Source organism: Oncorhynchus clarkii, chromosome 13, assembly GCF_045791955.1.
Source record: "Oncorhynchus clarkii lewisi isolate Uvic-CL-2024 chromosome 13, UVic_Ocla_1.0, whole genome shotgun sequence".
In the NCBI taxonomy this organism is placed as follows: Eukaryota; Metazoa; Chordata; class Actinopteri; order Salmoniformes; family Salmonidae; genus Oncorhynchus; species Oncorhynchus clarkii.
The window spans coordinates 64,641,564-64,664,293 of NC_092159.1; the positions used below are offsets into that span (position 1 = coordinate 64,641,564).

At 47.9% G+C, this 22,730-nt stretch overlaps 1 protein-coding gene across 1 annotated transcript in view; it reads right to left on the reverse strand.

Moving 5' to 3' along the window:
• Positions 1-22,730, reverse strand: part of LOC139365258 (voltage-dependent T-type calcium channel subunit alpha-1H-like) — a 102,666-nt gene that overhangs the window by 30,174 nt on the left and 49,762 nt on the right. Inside the window, exons 19-26 of the mRNA XM_071102764.1 lie at positions 21,017-21,117; positions 20,438-20,561; positions 16,382-16,450; positions 15,642-15,826; positions 13,144-13,270; positions 1,896-2,021; positions 1,665-1,754; positions 855-1,068 (exon numbers count right to left, since the gene is read on the reverse strand). Coding sequence (XP_070958865.1) covers positions 855-1,068; positions 1,665-1,754; positions 1,896-2,021; positions 13,144-13,270; positions 15,642-15,826; positions 16,382-16,450; positions 20,438-20,561; positions 21,017-21,117 — 1,036 coding nt within the window. The remainder of the gene's footprint in view (positions 1-854; positions 1,069-1,664; positions 1,755-1,895; positions 2,022-13,143; positions 13,271-15,641; positions 15,827-16,381; positions 16,451-20,437; positions 20,562-21,016; positions 21,118-22,730) is intronic.

Below are 22,730 nucleotides of genomic sequence, written 5' to 3' on the forward strand. Positions count from 1 at the left end.
GTGCTGCTGCTCCAGTTTCAACTGTTCTGCCTGCGGCTATGAAACCCTGACATGTTCACCGGACCTGCTGTTTTCGACTCTCTCTCTCTCTCTACCGCACCTGCTGTCTCTAACTCTGAATGAAAAGACAACTGAGATTTACTCCTGAGGTCGGGTTGTAGCAGGGTTTATACTGTAGAGATATCAGCTGTAGCAGGGTTTAAACTGTAGAGATATCAGCTGTAGCAGGGTTTATACTATAGAGATATCAGCTGTAGCAGGGTTTATACTATAGAGATATCAGCTGTAGCAGGGTTTATACTATAGAGATATCAGCTGTAGCAGGGTTTATACTGTAGAGATATCAGGTCAGCTGTAGCAGGGTTTATACTGTAGAGATATCAGCTGTAGCAGGGTTTATACTGTAGAGATATCAGGTCAGCTGTAGCAGGGTTTATACTGTAGAGATATCAGGTCAGCTGTAGCAGGGTTTATACTATAGCGATATCAGCTGTAGCAGGGTTTATACTATAGAGATATCAGCTGTAGCAGCGTTTATACTGTAGAGATATCAGCTGTAGCAGGGTTTATACTATAGAGATATCAGCTGTAGCAGGGTTTATACTATAGAGATATCAGGTCAGACCTCCCTCTCTAAGGATCCATGCAGTAACTGGGGAGGATGGGTGGGTGTTGCTGGGTAGGGTCATGCAGCCTCATGCAGTCTACTGTCACAGCCCTCACTCTGTCTGTCTGTCTGTCTGTCTGTCTGTCTGTCTGTCTGTCTGTCTGTCTATCTGTCTGTCTGCTTCTCTCCCCCTCTCCATCCGTTAGGTTATGAAAGCAGGCAGTGCTCAGAAAAATAAACTACAGACCGGCACCATCCTTCTCCTTACTCCTGCGCTTTTTCTCCAGGATTTTGAGCCTCTTCTCTTCCCGTAGCCGCTGCTCTTCCTCTTCCTGGTCCTGACGACACTTGTGGAAGTTCTCCACGACCACGCCCACGAACATGTTGAGGACGAAGAAACTGACGATGAGGAGGAAGGAGATGAAGTAGAGGAGCATCCACGGGTTGTGGTTCCTCACCGGCTGGAGGAGGGAGGGAGATGGAGAGGAGGAGAGAGAGAGAGAGAGGGAGGGAGAGAGAGAGAGAGAGAGAGAGAGAGAGAAAGAGAGAGAGAGAAAGAAAGAAAGAGAGAGAGAGGGATACAGAGAGAGAGAGAGAGAGGGGGGGGGGGGGGAGAGAGAGAGAGGGAGGAAGAAAGAGAGGAGGGAGAGAAGGAGAGAGAGGGAGACAGAGAAACAGACAGAGAGAGAGAGAGAGAGAGAGAGAGAGAGAGAGAGAGAAAGGTAAACATTCAGTGTGTGTGTGTGTGTGTGTGTGTGTGTGTGTAGGGTTAATATACCCACGTAGATGAACTACAGCCTCAGGGCTCTGGCTCACTGTCTGTCTGGGCCTGACTCCAAACTCAGCCTACCTGCAATATGGGTGTGTGTCTGAGGTGTGTGTGTTCCCTCTGCACACTGAGTCACACAATCTCCTGAAATATACCTGGTAGTCTGACTGCATCAAGGCCATCATACAGGAGAGGAGAGGAGAGGAGAGGAGAGGAGAGGAGAGGAGAGGAGAGGAGAGGAGAGGAGAGGAGAGGAGAGGAGAGGAGAGGAGAGGGGAGAGGAGTTACCTGCTGGTCTACTCCCACTGCATCCAGGCCATCATACATGATGTTGACCCATCCATCCTTACAGGACAGCACGAACAGAGACATCAGCGCCTGGAATACACAGACAGTGTTCACACACACACACAGTGTTCACACACACACACACAGTGTTCACACACAAACAGTGCTCTCTCTCACACACACACACACACAAACACACACACGCACACGCACACACACACACACACACACCTGTCCCAGGTTGTCGAAGTTGTATTTCCTGCGTGTCCAGCGGTAGTTGGCCAGCAGACAGTCGGACTTGGTGGTGATGTTTCTGGTGTCCAGGCCTTCACAGAGGTAGAATTTACCCTTGAACAGCTGGACCAACCAGGGGACAGAGAGGACAGAGAGGACATTAATAACACTACTGACTACCCCTTAAACAACTAGACAACTAGACAAAACCAACCCAGGGGACAGAGAGGACAGGGAATAACACTATGGACTACCCCTTAAACAACTAGACAACTAGACAAAACCAACCCAGGGGACAGAGAGGACAGGGAATAACACTATGGACTACCCCTTAAACAACTAGACAAAACCAACCCAGGGGACAGGGAGGACAGGGAATAACACTATGGACTACCCCTTAAACAACTAGACAACTAGACAAAACCAACCCTGGGGACAGAGAGGACAGGGAATAACACTATGGACTACCCCTTAAACAACTAGACAAAACCAACCCAGGGGACAGAGAGGACAGGGAATAACACTATGGACTACCCCTTAAACAACTAGACAACTAGACAAAACCAACCCAGGGGACAGAGAGGACAGGGAATAACACTACTGACTACCCCTTAAACAACTAGACAACTAGACAAAACCAACCCAGGGGACAGAGAGGACAGGGAATAACACTACTGACTACCCCTTAAACAACTAGACAACTAGACAAAACCAACCCAGGGGACAGAGAGGACAGGGAATAACACTATGGACTACCCCTTAAACAACTAGACAACTAGACAAAACCAACCCAGGGGACAGAGAGGACAGGGAATAACACTACTGACTACCCCTTAAACAACTAGACAACTAGACAAAACCAACCCAGGGGACAGAGAGGACAGGGGACATTAATAACACTACTGACTACCCCTTAAACAACTAGACAAAACCAACCCAGGGGACAGAGAGGACAGGGGACATGAATAACACTATGGACTACCCCTTAAACAACTAGACAACTAGACAAAACCAACCCAGGGGACAGAGAGGACAGGGAATAACACTATGGACTACCCCTTAAACAACTAGACAAAACCAACCCAGGGGACAGAGAGGACAGGGAATAACACTATGGACTACCCCTTAAACAGCTAGACAACTAGACAAAACCAACCCAGGGGACAGAGAGGACAGGGAATAACACTATGGACTACCCCTTAAACTACTAGACAACTAGACAAAACCAACCCAGGGGACAGAGAGGACAGGGAATAACACTATGGACTAACCCTTAAACAACTAGACAAAACCAACCCAGGGGACAGAGAGGACAGGGAATAACACTATGGACTACCCCTTAAACTACTAGACAACTAGACAAAACCAACCCAGGGGACAGAGAGGACAGGGAATAACACTATGGACTACCCCTTAAACAACTAGACAAAACCAACCCAGGGGACAGGGAGGACAGGGAATAACACTACTGACTACCCCTTAAACAACTAGACAACTAGACAAAACCAACCCAGGGGACAGAGAGGACAGGGAATAACACTATGGACTACCCCTTAAACAACTAGACAACTAGACAAAACAAACCCAGGGGACAGAGAGGACAGGGGACATTAATAACACTACTGACTACCTCTTAAACAACTAGACAAAACCAGCCCAGGGGACAGAGAGGACAGGGAATAACACTATGGACTACCCCTTAAACAACTAGACAACTAGACAAAACCAACCCAGGGGACAGAGAGGACAGGGGACATTAATAACACTACTGACTACCCCTTAAACAACTAGACAACTAGACAAAACCAACCCAGGGGACAGAGAGGACAGGGAATAACACTATGGACTACCCCTTAAACAACTAGACAACTAGACAAAACCAACCCAGGGGACAGAGAGGACAGGGAATAACACTATGGACTACCCCTTAAACAACAAGACAACTAGACAAAACCAACCCAGGGGACAGAGAGGACAGGGAATAACACTATGGACTACCCCTTAAACAACTAGACAACTAGACAAAACCAACCCAGGGGACAGAGAGGACAGGGAATAACACTATGGACTACCCCTTAAACAACTAGACAAAACCAACCCAGGGGACAGAGAGGACAGGGGACATTAATAACACTACTGACTACCCCTTAAACAACTAGACAACTAGACAAAACCAACCCAGGGGACAGAGAGGACAGGGAATAACACTATGGACTACCCCTTAAACAACTAGACAACTAGACAAAACCAACCCAGGGGACAGAGAGGACAGGGAATAACACTACTGACCCCTTAAACAACTAGACAAAACCAACCCGGGGGACAGAGAGGACAGGGAATAACACTATGGACTACCCCTTAAACAACTAGACAACTAGACAAAACCAACCCAAGGGACAGAGAGGACAGGGAATAACACTACTGACCCCTTAAACAACTAGACAACTAGACAAAACCAACCCAGGGGACAGAGAGGACAGGGGACATGAATAACACTACTGACTACCCCTTAAACAACTAGACAAAACCAACCCAGGGGACAGAGAGGACAGGGGACATGAATAACACCACTGACAACCCCTTAAACAACTAGACAACTAGACAAAACCAACCCAGGGGACAGAGAGGACAGGGAATAACACTATGGACTACCCCTTAAACAACTAGACAACTAGACAAAACCAACCCAGGGGACAGAGAGGACAGGGAATAACACTATGGACTACCCCTTAAACTACTAGACAACTAGACAAAACCAACCCAGGGGACAGAGAGGACAGGGAATAACACTATGGACTACCCCTTAAACAACTAGACAAAACCAACCCAGGGGACAGGGAGGACAGGGAATAACACTACTGACTACCCCTTAAACAACTAGACAACTAGACAAAACCAACCCAGGGGACAGAGAGGACAGGGAATAACACTATGGACTACCCCTTAAACAACTAGACAACTAGACAAAACAAACCCAGGGGACAGAGAGGACAGGGGACATTAATAACACTACTGACTACCTCTTAAACAACTAGACAAAACCAGCCCAGGGGACAGAGAGGACAGGGAATAACACTATGGACTACCCCTTAAACAACTAGACAACTAGACAAAACCAACCCAGGGGACAGAGAGGACAGGGGACATTAATAACACTACTGACTACCCCTTAAACAACTAGACAACTAGACAAAACCAACCCAGGGGACAGAGAGGACAGGGAATAACACTATGGACTACCCCTTAAACAACTAGACAACTAGACAAAACCAACCCAGGGGACAGAGAGGACAGGGAATAACACTATGGACTACCCCTTAAACAACAAGACAACTAGACAAAACCAACCCAGGGGACAGAGAGGACAGGGAATAACACTATGGACTACCCCTTAAACAACTAGACAACTAGACAAAACCAACCCAGGGGACAGAGAGGACAGGGAATAACACTATGGACTACCCCTTAAACAACTAGACAAAACCAACCCAGGGGACAGAGAGGACAGGGGACATTAATAACACTACTGACTACCCCTTAAACAACTAGACAACTAGACAAAACCAACCCAGGGGACAGAGAGGACAGGGAATAACACTATGGACTACCCCTTAAACAACTAGACAACTAGACAAAACCAACCCAGGGGACAGAGAGGACAGGGAATAACACTACTGACCCCTTAAACAACTAGACAAAACCAACCCGGGGGACAGAGAGGACAGGGAATAACACTATGGACTACCCCTTAAACAGCTAGACAACTAGACAAAACCAACCCAGGGGACAGAGAGGACAGGGAATAACACTATGGACTACCCCTTAAACTACTAGACAACTAGACAAAACCAACCCAGGGGACAGAGAGGACAGGGAATAACACTATGGACTAACCCTTAAACAACTAGACAAAACCAACCCAGGGGACAGAGAGGACAGGGAATAACACTATGGACTACCCCTTAAACTACTAGACAACTAGACAAAACCAACCCAGGGGACAGAGAGGACAGGGAATAACACTATGGACTACCCCTTAAACAACTAGACAAAACCAACCCAGGGGACAGGGAGGACAGGGAATAACACTACTGACTACCCCTTAAACAACTAGACAACTAGACAAAACCAACCCAGGGGACAGAGAGGACAGGGAATAACACTATGGACTACCCCTTAAACAACTAGACAACTAGACAAAACAAACCCAGGGGACAGAGAGGACAGGGGACATTAATAACACTACTGACTACCTCTTAAACAACTAGACAAAACCAGCCCAGGGGACAGAGAGGACAGGGAATAACACTATGGACTACCCCTTAAACAACTAGACAACTAGACAAAACCAACCCAGGGGACAGAGAGGACAGGGGACATTAATAACACTACTGACTACCCCTTAAACAACTAGACAACTAGACAAAACCAACCCAGGGGACAGAGAGGACAGGGAATAACACTATGGACTACCCCTTAAACAACTAGACAACTAGACAAAACCAACCCAGGGGACAGAGAGGACAGGGAATAACACTATGGACTACCCCTTAAACAACAAGACAACTAGACAAAACCAACCCAGGGGACAGAGAGGACAGGGAATAACACTATGGACTACCCCTTAAACAACTAGACAACTAGACAAAACCAACCCAGGGGACAGAGAGGACAGGGAATAACACTATGGACTACCCCTTAAACAACTAGACAAAACCAACCCAGGGGACAGAGAGGACAGGGGACATTAATAACACTACTGACTACCCCTTAAACAACTAGACAACTAGACAAAACCAACCCAGGGGACAGAGAGGACAGGGAATAACACTATGGACTACCCCTTAAACAACTAGACAACTAGACAAAACCAACCCAGGGGACAGAGAGGACAGGGAATAACACTACTGACCCCTTAAACAACTAGACAAAACCAACCCGGGGGACAGAGAGGACAGGGAATAACACTATGGACTACCCCTTAAACAACTAGACAACTAGACAAAACCAACCCAAGGGACAGAGAGGACAGGGAATAACACTACTGACCCCTTAAACAACTAGACAACTAGACAAAACCAACCCAGGGGACAGAGAGGACAGGGGACATGAATAACACTACTGACTACCCCTTAAACAACTAGACAAAACCAACCCAGGGGACAGAGAGGACAGGGGACATGAATAACACCACTGACAACCCCTTAAACAACTAGACAACTAGACAAAACCAACCCAGGGGACAGAGAGGACAGGGAATAACACTATGGACTACCCCTTAAACAACTAGACAACTAGACAAAACCAACCCAGGGGACAGAGAGGACAGGGAATAACACTATGGACTACCCCTTAAACTACTAGACAACTAGACAAAACCAACCCAGGGGACAGAGAGGACAGGGAATAACACTATGGACTACCCCTTAAACAACTAGACAAAACCAACCCAGGGGACAGGGAGGACAGGGAATAACACTACTGACTACCCCTTAAACAACTAGACAACTAGACAAAACCAACCCAGGGGACAGAGAGGACAGGGAATAACACTATGGACTACCCCTTAAACAACTAGACAACTAGACAAAACAAACCCAGGGGACAGAGAGGACAGGGGACATTAATAACACTACTGACTACCTCTTAAACAACTAGACAAAACCAGCCCAGGGGACAGAGAGGACAGGGAATAACACTATGGACTACCCCTTAAACAACTAGACAACTAGACAAAACCAACCCAGGGGACAGAGAGGACAGGGGACATTAATAACACTACTGACTACCCCTTAAACAACTAGACAACTAGACAAAACCAACCCAGGGGACAGAGAGGACAGGGAATAACACTATGGACTACCCCTTAAACAACTAGACAACTAGACAAAACCAACCCAGGGGACAGAGAGGACAGGGAATAACACTATGGACTACCCCTTAAACAACAAGACAACTAGACAAAACCAACCCAGGGGACAGAGAGGACAGGGAATAACACTATGGACTACCCCTTAAACAACTAGACAACTAGACAAAACCAACCCAGGGGACAGAGAGGACAGGGAATAACACTATGGACTACCCCTTAAACAACTAGACAAAACCAACCCAGGGGACAGAGAGGACAGGGGACATTAATAACACTACTGACTACCCCTTAAACAACTAGACAACTAGACAAAACCAACCCAGGGGACAGAGAGGACAGGGAATAACACTATGGACTACCCCTTAAACAACTAGACAACTAGACAAAACCAACCCAGGGGACAGAGAGGACAGGGAATAACACTACTGACCCCTTAAACAACTAGACAAAACCAACCCGGGGGACAGAGAGGACAGGGAATAACACTATGGACTACCCCTTAAACAACTAGACAACTAGACAAAACCAACCCAAGGGACAGAGAGGACAGGGAATAACACTACTGACCCCTTAAACAACTAGACAACTAGACAAAACCAACCCAGGGGACAGAGAGGACAGGGGACATGAATAACACTACTGACTACCCCTTAAACAACTAGACAAAACCAACCCAGGGGACAGAGAGGACAGGGGACATGAATAACACTACTGACAACCCCTTAAACAACTAGACAACTAGACAAAACCAACCCAGGGGACAGAGAGGACAGGGAATAACACTATGGACTACCCCTTAAACAACTAGACAACTAGACAAAACCAACCCAGGGGACAGAGAGGACAGGGAATAACACTATGGACTACCCCTTAAACAACTAGACAACTAGACAATACCAACCCAGGGGACAGAGAGGACAGGGAATAACACTATGGACTACCCCTTAAACAACTAGACAAAACCAACCCAGGGGACAGAGAGGACAGGGAATAACACTATGGACTACCCCTTAAACAACTAGACAAAACCAACCCAGGGGACAGAGAGGACAGGGAATAACACTATGGACTACCCCTTAAACAACTAGACAAAACCAACCCAGGGGACAGGGAGGACAGGGAATAACACTATGGACTACCCCTTAAACAACTAGACAAAACCAACCCAGGGGACAGAGAGGACAGGGAATAACACTATGGACTACCCCTTAAACAACTAGACAAAACCAACCCAGGGGACAGAGAGGACAGGGAATAACACTATGGACTACCCCTTAAACAACTAGACAAAACCAACCCAGGGGACAGGGAGGACAGGGAATAACACTATGGACTACCCCTTTTTTTATTTTTTATTTTACCTTTATTTAACTAGGCAAGTCAGTTAAGAACAAATTCTTATTTTCAATGACGGCCTGGGAACAGTGGGTTAACTGCCTGTTCAGGGGCAGAACGACAGATTTGTCTAGACAACTAGACAAAACCAACCCAGGGGACAGAGAGGACAGGGGACATTAATAACACTACTGACTACCCCTTAAACAACTAGACAACTAGACAAAACCAACCCAGGGGACAGAGAGGACAGGGGACATTAATAACACTACTGACTACCCCTTAAACAACTAGACAACTAGACAAAACAAACCCAGGGGACAGAGAGGACAGGGGACATTAATAACACTACTGACTACCTCTTAAACAACTAGACAAAACCAGCCCAGGGGACAGAGAGGACAGGGAATAACACTATGGACTACCCCTTAAACAACTAGACAACTAGACAAAACCAACCCAGGGGACAGAGAGGACAGGGAATAACACTATGGACTACCCCTTAAACAACTAGACAACTAGACAAAACCAACCCAGGGGACAGAGAGGACAGGGAATAACACTATGGACTACCCCTTAAACAACTAGACAACTAGACAAAACCAACCCAGGGGACAGAGAGGACAGGGAATAACACTACTGACCCCTTAAACAACTAGACAAAACCAACCCAGGGGACAGAGAGGACAGGGGACATGAACAACACTACTGACTACCCCTTAAACAACTAGACAACTAGACAAAACCAACCCAGGGGACAGAGAGGACAGGGAATAACACTACTGACTACCCCTTAAACAACTAGACAACTAGACAAAACCAACCCAGGGGACAGAGAGGACAGGGAATAACACTACTGACCCCTTAAACAACTAGACAAAACCAACCCGGGGGACAGAGAGGACAGGGAATAACACTATGGACTACCCCTTAAACAACTAGACAACTAGACAAAACCAACCCAAAGGACAGAGAGGACAGGGAATAACACTACTGACCCCTTAAACAACTAGACAACTAGACAAAACCAACCCAGGGGACAGAGAGGACAGGGAATAACACTATGGACAATAAAATGCAAATGAATTACTTAAAAATCATACAATGTGATTTTCTGGATTTTTGTTTTAGATTCCGTCTCTCACAGTTGAAGTGTACCTATGATAAAAAAAATTACAGACCTCTACATGCTTTGTAAGTAGGAAAACCTGCAAAATCGGCAGAGTATCAAATACTTGTTCTCCCCACTGTACATATGAGATGAGTAATGTAGGGTATTGTCACGTTCGTCGTAAGAAAGAGCGGACCAAAGAGCAGATGCTATAGATAGAGTATATACATATGAGATGAGAGTGGACCAAGGAGTCGAGTTCCACATATTTATTACAGTGAAAGTTCAAAACAGCAAAGAATTAAAGAACGTGCAGTACGTAGCGCACATAGGCACTAAACAAAACAATTGGAGGCAGGTGGGAAAAAGGGACACACTAAGTATGCGATATACAGCTGCCTCCAATTGGGAACCATACAAACACACCAACATAGAACTATAATAACTAGAAAACCCCCCTGACCTATTACACCATAGAGAACCCGAGGGCTCTCTATGGTCAGGGCCCCCCCCAAAGGTGCGGACTCCGACCGTAAAACCTGAACCTAGATGGGGAGGGTTAGGATGGGCAACTAGCGTCGGGGCCGGCTCCGGCCATGAAGCCGGGCTGAACGCCATGCCTGGACTGGGCACCAGGCGAAGGAAGCTCCGGGCCGTGGACCGTCAATGGAGGTTCCGGGCTGTAGACCGTTGCTGGAGACTCAGGGCTGGTGACACACTCTTCAGGGCGAGTGCGGGGAGCCGGCACAGGACGTACCGGACTGGGGAGGCGCACTGGAGGCCTGGTGATGTATACGCAGAGGAACTTAAAATGTTCCACCTTCTCCACTGCTGTCCCTTCGATGTGGATAGGGGGGGTGCTCCCTCTGCTGTTTCCTGAAGTCCACAATCATCTCCTTTGTTTTGTTGACGTTGAGTGTGAGGTTATTTTCCTGACACCACACTCTGAGGGCCCTCAACTCCTCCCTGTAGCCCGTCTCGTTGTTGTTGGTAATCAGGCCTACCACTGTAGTGGGGCTGAGAAAACACCCTTGTGGGGCCCCAGTGTTGAGGATCAGCGGGGTGGAGATGTTGTTTCCTACCTTCACCACCTGGGGGCGGCCCGTCAGAAAGTCCAGGACCCAGTTGCACAGGGCGGAGTTCAGACCCAGGGTCTCGAGCTTAATGACGAGTTTGGAGGGTACCATGGTGTTAAATGCTGAGCTGTAGTCAATGAACAGCATTCTCACATAGGTATTCCTCTTGTCCAGATGAGTTAGGGTAGTGTGATTGCGGTTGCATCATCTGTGGACCTATTGGGGCGGGTCTAGGGTGTCAGGTAGGGTGGAGGTGATATGATCCTTGTGTCAAGTTCTTCAAAATTAGCGGACCAAGGCGCAGCATTGAGTTCCACACCTTTTTAATACAAAGTGAAACTAGAAACAAAACAACAAAACTTAAAAAGAACGTGAAGTCGTAGTGGCCCAAACACACAAGCACAAACAATATCCCACAACCCAGGTGGGAACAATGGAGAAATTAAATATGATCCCCAATTAGAGACAACGATAATCAGCTGCCTCTAATTGGGAACCATACCAAGCACACCAACATAGAAATAGGTTAACTAGAACACCCCCCCTAGTCACGTCCTGACCTACAATACCATAGAGAACCAAGGGCTCTCTATGATCACATTGACACATTGACTAGTCTAGACTAGTGTCTCAAAGCACTTCATGATGACAGAGTGAGTGCTACGGGGCGATAGTCGTTTAGCTCAGTTACCTTAGCTTTCTTGGGAACAGGGACAATGGTGGCCAACTTGAAGAATGTGGGAACAGCAGCCAGCTGGTCTGCGCATGCTCTGAGGATGCGGCTGGAGATGCCGTCTGGGCCGGAAGCCTTGCGAGGGTTAACACGTTTAAATGTTTTACTCACGTCGGCTGCGGTGAAGGAGAGCCTGCAGGTTTTGGTAGCGGGCCGTGTCAGTGGCACTGTGTTGTCCTCAAAAGCGAGCAAAGAAGTTGTTTAGTTTGTCTGGGAGCAAGATATCCTGGTCCGCGACGGGGCTGGTTTTCTTTTTGTAGTCTGTGATTGACTGTAGACCCTGTGTCGGAGCCGTTGAATTGCAACTCTATTTTGTCTCTATAATAACGCTTGCTTGATTGTTTGTATTCGGTCATGTTTCCGGTTACCTTTCCATGATTAACTTCTTGAATATAGGGGGCGCTATTTAAATTTTTGGATGAAAAACGTACCGTTTTAAACAAGATATTTTGTCACGAAAAGATGCTCGACTATGCATATAATTGACAGCTTTGGAAAGAAAACACTCTGACGTTTCCAAAACTGCAAAGATATTGTCTGTGATTGCCACAGAACTGATGTTACAGAAAAAACCCAGATAAAAATCCAATCAGGAAGTGCCGCATTTTTTGAAACCGCCTCATGGCAATGACTCCTTATATGGCTGTGAAGGAGCTAGGAGTCAGCTTACGTTTTCCACGTTTTCCCCAAGGTGTCTGCAGCATTGTGACGTATCCGATTGGTCGGACCAGCGTTGAACAGACCCGAGCACAGGCGTTTCCAGTTTTAGTGTCTGTCTATAGGCTGGGAGCAACAAAATGGAGTCGTGGTCAGATTTGCCGAAAGGAGGGAGGGCTTTGTATGCGTCGCGGTAGTTAGAGTAGCAATGATCCTGAATTCTGCCATGCCCGGGTCACACATTTCGATATGCTGATAAAATTTAGGGAGCCTTGTTATCAGATTAGCCTTGTTAAAATCCCCAGCTACAATAAATGCAGCCTCAGGATATGTGGTTTCCAGTTTACATAGAGTCCAATGAAGTTCTTTCAGGGGCCGTCGAGGTGTCTGCTTAGTGTGTGTGTGTGTGTGTGTGTGTGTGTGTGTGTGTGTGTGTGTGTGTGTGTGTGTGTGTGTGTTACCTGTACTCCCAGTATTCCAAACACAGTGAAGAAAGCGCAGCAGATGAGGACGATGTTCCCGATGGGTCTCAGAGACGTGATCAGAGTCTCCACTACCAGCTTCAGCCCTGGGGCTCGACTGATCACCCTGCAACACCACACACACACAGAGACGTGATCAGAGTCTCCACTACCAGCTTCAGCCCTGGGGCTCGACTGATCACCCTGCAACACACACCGTACACATTATACACACACACACACACACACACACACACACCGTACACATTATACACACACAGACACACACACACCGTACACATTATACACACACATACACACAGACACACACACACACACACACACACACACACACACACACACACATTATACACACACATACACACCCCCCTACCTGAGAGGTCGTATTGTGGTCATAGTGTGGTCGTAGTGTGGTTGTAGTGTGGTCGTAGTGTGGTTGTAGTGTGGTTGTAGTGTGGTCCTACCTGAGAGGTCATAGTGTGGCTGTAGTGTGGTTGTATTGTGGTTGTAGTGTGGTCGTAGTGCGGTTGTAGTGTGGTCCTACCTGAGAGGTCATAGTGTGGCTGTAGTGTGGTTGTATTGTGGTTGTAGTGTGGTCGTAGTGCGGTTGTAGTGTGGTTGTAGTGTGGTCGTAGTGTGGTCCTACCTGAGAGGTCGTAGTGTGGTTGTAGTGTGGTCCTACCTGAGAGCTCATAGTGTGGCTGTAGTGTGGTTGTATTGTGGTTGTAGTTTGGTTGTAGTTTGGTTGTAGTGTGGTTGTAGTGTGGTCCTACCTGAGAGGTCGTAGTGTGGTCGTAGTGTGGTTGTAGTGTGGTCCTACCTGAGAGGTCATAGTGTGGCTGTAGTGTGGTTGTATTGTGGTTGTAGTGTGGTTGTAGTGTGGTCCTACCTGAGAGGTCATAGTGTGGCTGTAGTGTGGTTGTATTGTGGTCGTAGTGTGGTCGTAGTGTGGTTGTAGTGTGGTCCTACCTGAGAGGTCATAGTGTGGCTGTAGTGTGGTTGTATTGTGGTTGTAGTGTGGTTGTAGTTTGGTTGTAGTGTGGTTGTAGTGTGGTCGTAGTGTGGTCCTACCTGAGAGGTCGTAGTGTGGTTGTAGTGTGGTCCTACCTGAGAGCTCATAGTGTGGCTGTAGTGTAGTTGTATTGTGGTTGTAGTTTAGTTGTAGTGTGTTTGTAGTGTGGTCGTAGTATGGTCCTACCTGAGAGGTCGTAGTGTGGTTGTAGTGTGGTTGTAGTGTGGTTGTAGTGTGGTCCTACCTGAGAGGTCGTAGTGTGGTCGTAGTGTGGTCCTACCTGAGAGGTCGTAGTGTGGTCGTAGTGGGGTCCTACCTGAGAGGTCGTAGTGTGGTCCTACCTGAGAGCTCATAGTGGGGCTGTAGTGTGGTTGTATTGTGGTTGTAGTGTGGTCGTAGTGTGGTCCTACCTGAGAGGTCGTAGTGTGGTCCTACCTGAGAGGTCGTAGTGTGGTTGTAGTGTGGTCCTACCTGAGAGGTCGTAGTGTGGTCCTACCTGAGAGGTCGTAGTGTGGTCCTACCTGAGAGGTCGTAGTGTGGTCCTACCTGAGAGGTTGTAGTGTGGTCGTAGTGTGGTCCTACCTGAGAGGTCGTAGTGTGGTCGTAGTGTGGTCCTACCTGAGAGGTCGTAGTGTGGTCCTACCTGAGAGGTCGTAGTGTGGTCCTACCTGAGAGGTCGTAGTGTGGTCGTAGTGTGGTCCTACCTGAGAGGTCGTAGTGTGGTCGTAGTGTGGTCCTACCTGAGAGGTCGTAGTGTGGTCCTACCTGAGAGGTCGTAGTGTGGTCCTACCTGAGAGGTCGTAGTGTGGTTGTAGTGTGGTCATAGTGTGGTCCTACCTGAGAGGTCGTAGTGTGGTCGTAGTGTGGTTGTAGTGTGGTCCTACCTGAGAGGTCATAGTGTGGCTGTAGTGTGGTTGTATTGTGGTTGTAGTGTGGTTGTAGTTTGGTTGTAGTGTGTTTGTAGTGTGGTCGTAGTATGGTCCTACCTGAGAGGTCGTAGTGTGGTTGTAGTGTGGTCGTAGTGTGGTCCTACCTGAGAGGTCGTAGTGTGGTCGTAGTGGGGTCCTACCTGAGAGGTCGTAGTGTGGTCCTACCTGAGAGCTCATAGTGTGGCTGTAGTGTGGTTGTATTGTGGTTGTAGTGTGGTCGTAGTGTGGTCCTACCTGAGAGGTCGTAGTGTGGTCCTACCTGAGAGGTCGTAGTGTGGTTGGAGTGTGGTCCTACCTGAGAGGTCGTAGTGTGGTTGTAGTGTGGTCCTACCTGAGAGGTCGTAGTGTGGTCCTACCTGAGAGATCGTAGTGTGGTCGTAGTGTGGTCCTACCTGAGAGGTCGTAGTGTGGTCCTACCTGAGAGGTCGTAGTGTGGTCCTACCTGAGAGGTCGTAGTGTGGTTGTAGTGTGGTCATAGTGTGGTCCTACCTGAGAGGTCGTAGTGTGGTTGTAGTGTCGTCATAGTGTGGTCCTACCTGAGAGGTCTTAGTGTGCGTAGCAGTCGTAGTACTCTGAGGATTCCCAGGATGCGGTTCCCTCCAGTCAAGGCCAGAGAAACAAGGATGTCCACCAGAGAGACAAACACCAGGATCCCATCCAGAACATTCCAGCTGCTCTTCAGGTAGCTCTGTTTACCCCAGCAGAACCCCAACGCTACAATCTATAGACACAACATTAAGAAGACAATAACTCCAGGACTGACAACAGACTGAAACAGAGATCAGACTGAAACAGAGATCAGACTGAAACAGACAACAGACTGAAACAGAAATCAGACTGAAACAGAGATCAGACAAACAGACAGCAGACTGAAACAGACAACAGACTGAAACAGACAGCAGACTGAAACAGACAGCAGACTGAAACAGACAGCAGACAGAAACAGAGATCAGACTGAAACAGACAGCAGACAGAAACAGACAAAAGACAACCGACTGAGTCAGCAGACTGAAACATGAGACTGAAACAGACCACAAACTCAAACAGACAACAGACTGAGACAGAGATCAGACTGAAATAGAGATCAGACTGAAACAGACAGCCAACTGAGAAAGGCAACAGACTGAAACAGGCAACAGGCTGAAACAGACAACAGACTGAAACAGGCAACAGGCTGAAACAGACAACAGACTGAAACAGACAACCAACTGAGAAAGGCAACAGACTGAAACAGACAACAGGCTGAAACAGACAACAAACTGAAACAGAGTATTACCTTGACAGTCATCTCAGCCAGGAAGATGACAGTGAACACGTAGTTGGAGACACTCAGAAACACTCTCTCCTGGAGGGAGAGTAGGAGAGACAGTATATTAGAGCAGAGAGTTTCTAGTTGGAGACACTCAGAAACACTCTCTCCTGGAGGGAGGGAGAGTAGGAGAGACAGTATATTAGAGCAGAGAGTTTCTAGTTGGAGACACTCAGAAACACTCTCTCCTGGAGGGAGGGAGAGTAGGAGAGACAGTATATTAGAGCAGAGAGTTTCTAGTTGGAGACACTCAGAAACACTCTCTCCTGGAGGGAGGGAGAGTAGGAGAGACAGTATATTAGAGCAGAGAGTTTCTAGTTGGAGACACTCAGAAACACTCTCTCCTGGAGGGAGGTTAGGAGAGACAGTATATTAGAGCAGAGAGTTTCTAGTTGGAGACACTCAGAAACACTCTCTCCTGGAGGGAGAGTAGGAGAGACAGTATATTAGAGCAGAGAGTTTCTAGTTGGAGACACTCAGAAACACTCTCTCCTGGAGGGAGGGAGAGTAGGAGAGACAGTATATTAGAGCAGAGAGTTTCTAGTTGGAGACACTCAGAAACACTCTCTCCTGGAGGGAGAGTAGGAGAGACAGTATATTAGAGCAGAGAGTTTCTAGTTGGAGACACTCAGAAACACTCTCTCCTGGAGGGAGGGAGAGTAGGAGAGACAGTATATTAGAGCAGAGAGTTTCTAGTTGGAGACACTCAGAAACACTCTCTCCTGGAGGGAGAGTAGGAGAGACAGTATATTAGAGCAGAGAGTTTCTAGTTGGAGACACTCAGAAACACTCTCTCCTGGAGGGAGAGTAGGAGAGACAGTATATTAGAGCAGAGAGTTTCTAGTTGGAGACACTCAGAAACACTCTCTCCTGGAGGGAGGGAGAGTAGGAGAGACAGTATATTAGAGCAGAGAGTTTCTAGTTGGAGACACTCAGAAACACTCTCTCCTGGAGGGAGAGTAGGAGAGACAGTATATTAGAGCAGAGAGTTTCTAGTTGGAGACACTCAGAAACACTCTCTCCTGGAGGGAGAGTAGGAGAGACAGTATATTAGAGCAGAGAGTTTCTAGTTGGAGACACTCAGAAACACTCTCTCCTGGAGGGAGAGTAGGAGAGACAGTATATTAGAGCAGAGAGTTTCTAGTTGGAGACACTCAGAAACACTCTCTCCTGGAGGGAGGGAGAGTAGGAGAGACAGTATATTAGAGCAGAGAGTTTCTAGTTGGAGACACTCAGAAACACTCTCTCCTGGAGGGAGGGAGAGTAGGAGAGACAGTATATTAGAGCAGAGAGTTTCTAGTTGGAGACACTCAGAAACACTCTCTCCTGGAGGGAGAGTAGGAGAGACAGTATATTAGAGGAGAGAGTTTCTAGTTGGAGACACTCAGAAACACTCTCTCCTGGAGGGAGAGTAGGAGAGACAGTATATTAGAGCAGAGGGTTTCTAGTTGGAGACACTCAGAAACACTCTCTCCTGGAGGGAGAGTAGGAGAGACAGTATATTAGAGCAGAGGGTTTCTAGTTGGAGACACTCAGAAACACTCTCTCCTGGAGGGAGAGTAGGAGAGACAGTATATTAGAGCAGAGAGTTTCTAGTTGGAGACACTCAGAAACACTCTCTCCTGGAGGGAGAGTAGGAGAGACATCGCAAGACATCTGGGAATGATTAGCCGGGGTTCAGGAAGTCAACGAGAGAAGTGAAAAGAAAATCTTTCATTAGTTGTTAATTTTCTCCTAATCTAAAAGGAACAACCTCGGATTGAAGCTAAATATCTTAAATAGTTGAACAAGTTATTTCTCCAACCTCTTGAAGGTGACAAACTGACACGTTTTCTTTTCGTTAAAAAAACAAAAGAAAACGACTTTATATCAAAGTAGTGGTTTTGATTTGACGACCTACACACACGTAGTTCCAACGCCAGACGACCGTTAGACCAGACGATGTACGAGCTTAGTTGTTCAGATGACCGTTAGACCAGATGATGTACGAGCTTAGCTAGCCGACGTCGCCACGACGACATCGTCTACAAGTGTGATCGGGGGGGAAGAACAAGTTTCTGGCCATCTGTAAAAAAAAAGGGGCCCTGTGATATTGTTTCCTTCATGTCAAACACTGACAACCCAACAGACTTGCCTTGTTGTCATCCGGTATGAAAAAGATGTCAAGGCAGAGATAGTTAATTGGTGAATTAATTGGTGAATTGTTGGAATTATGAAAATAGAATGATTATTCAAATTATAATATAGTGGGCGGCACCTTAAATACATTGTTGTTTGACATGACAAAGAATGACTAAGCCAAGGGAGGAATTATTGACAGGGTAGGAACGAAAGTGGTGGTCAATGTTTCCAAGGGGACACTAATTAGATTTAAACATTCCATGTTTTCTTACCTCATGTAACTAGCCAGCTAGCTAACATATTCATGTTTCACCTATTTCGCTCTGATTTATGAAACAATGTGTTTAGCTACAGTGGTTCCTCCTTTAGAAGTTGGCGAGTTTACACCGAGGGACTTAGAGGTACCCAGCATCACGGCTCCAGACCACCACCGGGGGGGAGTTAGAGGTACCCAGCGTCACGGCTCCAGACCACCACCATGGGGGAGTTAGAGGTACCCAGAGTCAAGGCTCCAGACCACCACCAGGGGGAGTTAGCGGTACCCAGAGTCACGGCTCCAGACCACCACCAGGGGGAGTTAGAGGTACCCAGCATCACGGCTCCAGACCACCACCAGGGGGAGTTAGAGGTACCCAGCATTACGGCTCCAGACCACCACCAGATGGAGTTAGAGGTACCCAGCATCACGGATTAATTTCTCCAGACCACCACAAGGGGGAGTTAGAGGTACCCAGCATCACGGCTCCAGACCACCACCAGGGGGAGTTAGAGGTACCCAGCATCACGGCTTCATTTCTCCAGACCACCACCAGGGGGAGTTAGAGGTATCCAGCATCACGGCTCCAGACCACCACCAGGGGGAGTTAGAGGTACCCAGCATCACGGCTCCAGACCACCACCAGGGGGAGTTAGAGGTTACCCAGCATCACGGCTCCAGACCACCACCAGGGGGAGTTAGATCACTCATTATGCATTTTGGTCCCAAGGTTTTTATATAACCAATCATATTGAGTGGTTCCAATGATGAATTTGACGCGAGCCACCGCTCCCTGGTGACTTTCTTCAACAAAGATGTCCGACAAAACATTACGGTGGAAACAAATTTAAGTAATTATAACGTCACAACGAGTCAAGCAAAACATTTACAATGGAGAGGAATATGTTAATTAATGATTGGGCATCAATTTTTGTCATAAAGTTAATTTACGAAAATCGTGATTTAGCAAGTTAACTGACTGGCTAACATTAGCCAGCCAGCTAGCGGGTGTTACGAAATGAGTACAGTATGACATTTAATGTTTTAGGGACTCCTGAGAAAACCAGTAAACCAGGCTGTCGTCTTGGGAAACAGTGGATGTAAAAAAATCTAGCTAGCCGAAAGCATTCACTAAAACGTTAGGTTCTGAACTAATATTCATACCAGTCTATGAACCTCAGCTATCATAGTTGTTGTATCGACTTCAAGTCTGAAATGGCATTAATAATGAAGCCTAACCAACCACATTGAAATAGGGTTCTAGAAGGTAAAGTATAAATAGGGTTCTAGAAGGTAAAGTCAAAAACAGGGTTCTAGAAGGTAAAGTAAAAATAGGGTTCTAGAAGGTAAAGTAAAAATAGGGTTCTAGAAGGTAAAGTAAAATAGGGTTCTAGAAGGTAAAGTATAAATAGGGTTCTAGAAGGTAAAGTAAAAATAGGGTTCTAGAAGGTAAAGTATAAATAGGGTTCTAGAAGGTAAAGTATAAATAGGGTTCTAGAAGGTAAAGTATAAATAGGGTTCTAGAAGGTAAAGTATAACTAGGGTTCTAGAAGGTAAAGTATAAATAGGGTTCTAGAAGGTAAAGTTAAATGCATCAATACTGGTATATAGTAAAATAGGGTATAACACCAGCCCTAGTGTCTTACGGTGCTGTGAGGCAGAATGCCGGGCCTCTCCAGAGCGATGGTGATACAGTTGAGGAAGATGAAGAGGAGGACCACGTGATCAAACATCTTATGAGAGATCATCCCCTTAGCCCACACACGGAACCTAGAGGAGGGAGGGGAGGGGGGGGGGGGGTGAGGTGAGGGAGGGAGGAGGAGGGAGGGAGGGAGGCAATGGGGGGGTGAGGTGAGGGAGGGAGAAAGAGGGGGGAGGGGGAGGTGGATGGGATGAGGGAGTGGAGTGGGGGGAGGGAGGGGAGGAGAGGAGAGGGGGAAGGGGATGGGGTGAGGGAGGGGAAAGAGGGGGGAGGGGTTGAGGAGGGGGAGAGAGGGGATGGGGTGAGGGGGAGAGGGTGGGTGAGGGAGGGAGGGGGAAGAGGGGGAGGGGTGAGGGAGGGGAGAGAGGTGGGAGGGAGGGAGGGAGGGAGGGAGGGAGGGAGGGAGGGAGAAATCAGCACAGAGGAGGAAGATACAGTATTTATGAGAAGGTGAGACAACAAGTATGTGTGTGTGTGTGTGCGTGTACGTGTACATGTGTGTGTGTGTATTTGTGTGACTCACGAGTTCTGAGGGGAGAACAGGTAGAGGTTCCAGTCTTCATGTTCTCTACACCAGCGTGGCTTGTGGCTCTGCAGCGTTCTCCTGACCCGGAACCACAGGTTCTACAGAGGACAGAGGTCAGCATTACACACACTCCTTCCTCTACATCGTCAGTCTCTAAGTTTGGATGTGTGTTTCCATGACGGTGCAGAACATTCATTCTCTAGCAGCAGGGAACAACAACTCTCGCTTGTCCCGTCAGACTGGAAGACTAATGCATTCTGGGAAACACGCCATCAACAAAGTGCTCAGTTCTCGGTGAGCAGGGTTGGAGAACACAGTCAGCAGGGGAAAACACAGTCAGCAACTAAGTCAGTACAAACTGCTAACAACCAACTCTCCACTGTTACGTCAACCCAAACTGCTCACCAGGGGCACAACTTTCACTGGGGATGATGATGGAGGGGGGTAATTTTTGTCCCCCCCACACACAGTTTTATCATTGCACCGTGACACCAAAAACGGCATCGGTGTGCTTTAGGACCATGCGGACGCCCTAGAGCAGTCTGGGTAGGCTGTTTGGAGGTTTTCAGCCGGCTGAATTTAGGACCGCGCTCGACACCACAGAGCGGGCGGACAGACTGTGTGAAGGCAAAGCTTCTGAAAAGGCTGGCTGGATCAACACGGGAGAGTTGAACAGAACGCGTGTTGAACTCATTCCAACCGAGTTGTAAAAAAGCAAGCAAGCAGAACAGAAAATGGCTACTCCTCAGTTAACTGAAGTAGCGGGGAAGGTATCTGCTGTTTATCTTAATAGAAAACTAAACTAAACTACTGTGTTTTGACTGGACTGGTGGGGGTCGAGGAGACAGTTGGACTGGTGGGGGTCGAAGAGACAGTTGGACTGGTGGGGGTCGAAGAGAGAGTTGGACTGGTGGGGGTCGAGGAGAGAGTTGGACTGGTGGGGGTCGAGGAGAGAGTTGGACTGGTGGGGGTCGAGGAGAGAGTTGGACTGGTGGGGGTCGAGGAGAGAGTTGGACTGGTGGGGGTCGAGGAGAGAGTTGGACTGGTGGGGGTCGAGGAGAGAGTTGGACTGGTGGGGGTCGAGGAGAGAGTTGGACTGGTGGGGGTCGAGGAGACAGTTGGACTGGTGGGGGTCGAAGAGAGAGTTGGACTGGTGGGGGTCGAGGAGAGAGTTGGACTGGTGGGGGTCGAGGAGAGAGTTGGACTGGTGGGGGTCGAGGAGAGAGTTGGACTGGTGGGGGTCGAGGAGAGAGTTGGACTGGTGGGGGTCGAGGAGAGAGTTGGACTGGTGGGGGTCGGGGAGAGAGTTGGACTGGTGGGGGTCGAGGAGAGAGTTGGACTGGTGGGGGTCGAGGAGAGAGTTGGACTGGTGGGGGTCGAAGAGAGAGTTGGACTGGTGGGGGTCGAGGAGAGAGTTGGACTGGTGGGGGTCGGGGAGAGAGTTGGACTGGTGGGGGTCGAGGAGAGAGTTGGACTGGTGGGGGTCGGGGAGAGAGTTGGACTGGTGTAACCCCCTGATAGATGAGAGTTATAGAGAGGCTGCTCTCTCTCCCTGATAGAGGAGAGTTACAGAGAGGCTGCTCTCTCTCCCTGATAGAGGAGAGATACAGAAAAGCTGCTCTCTCTCCCTGATAGAGGAGAGGTACAGAGAGGCTGCTCTCTCTCCCTGATAGAGGAGAGTTACAGAGAGGCTGCTCTCTCTCCCTGATAG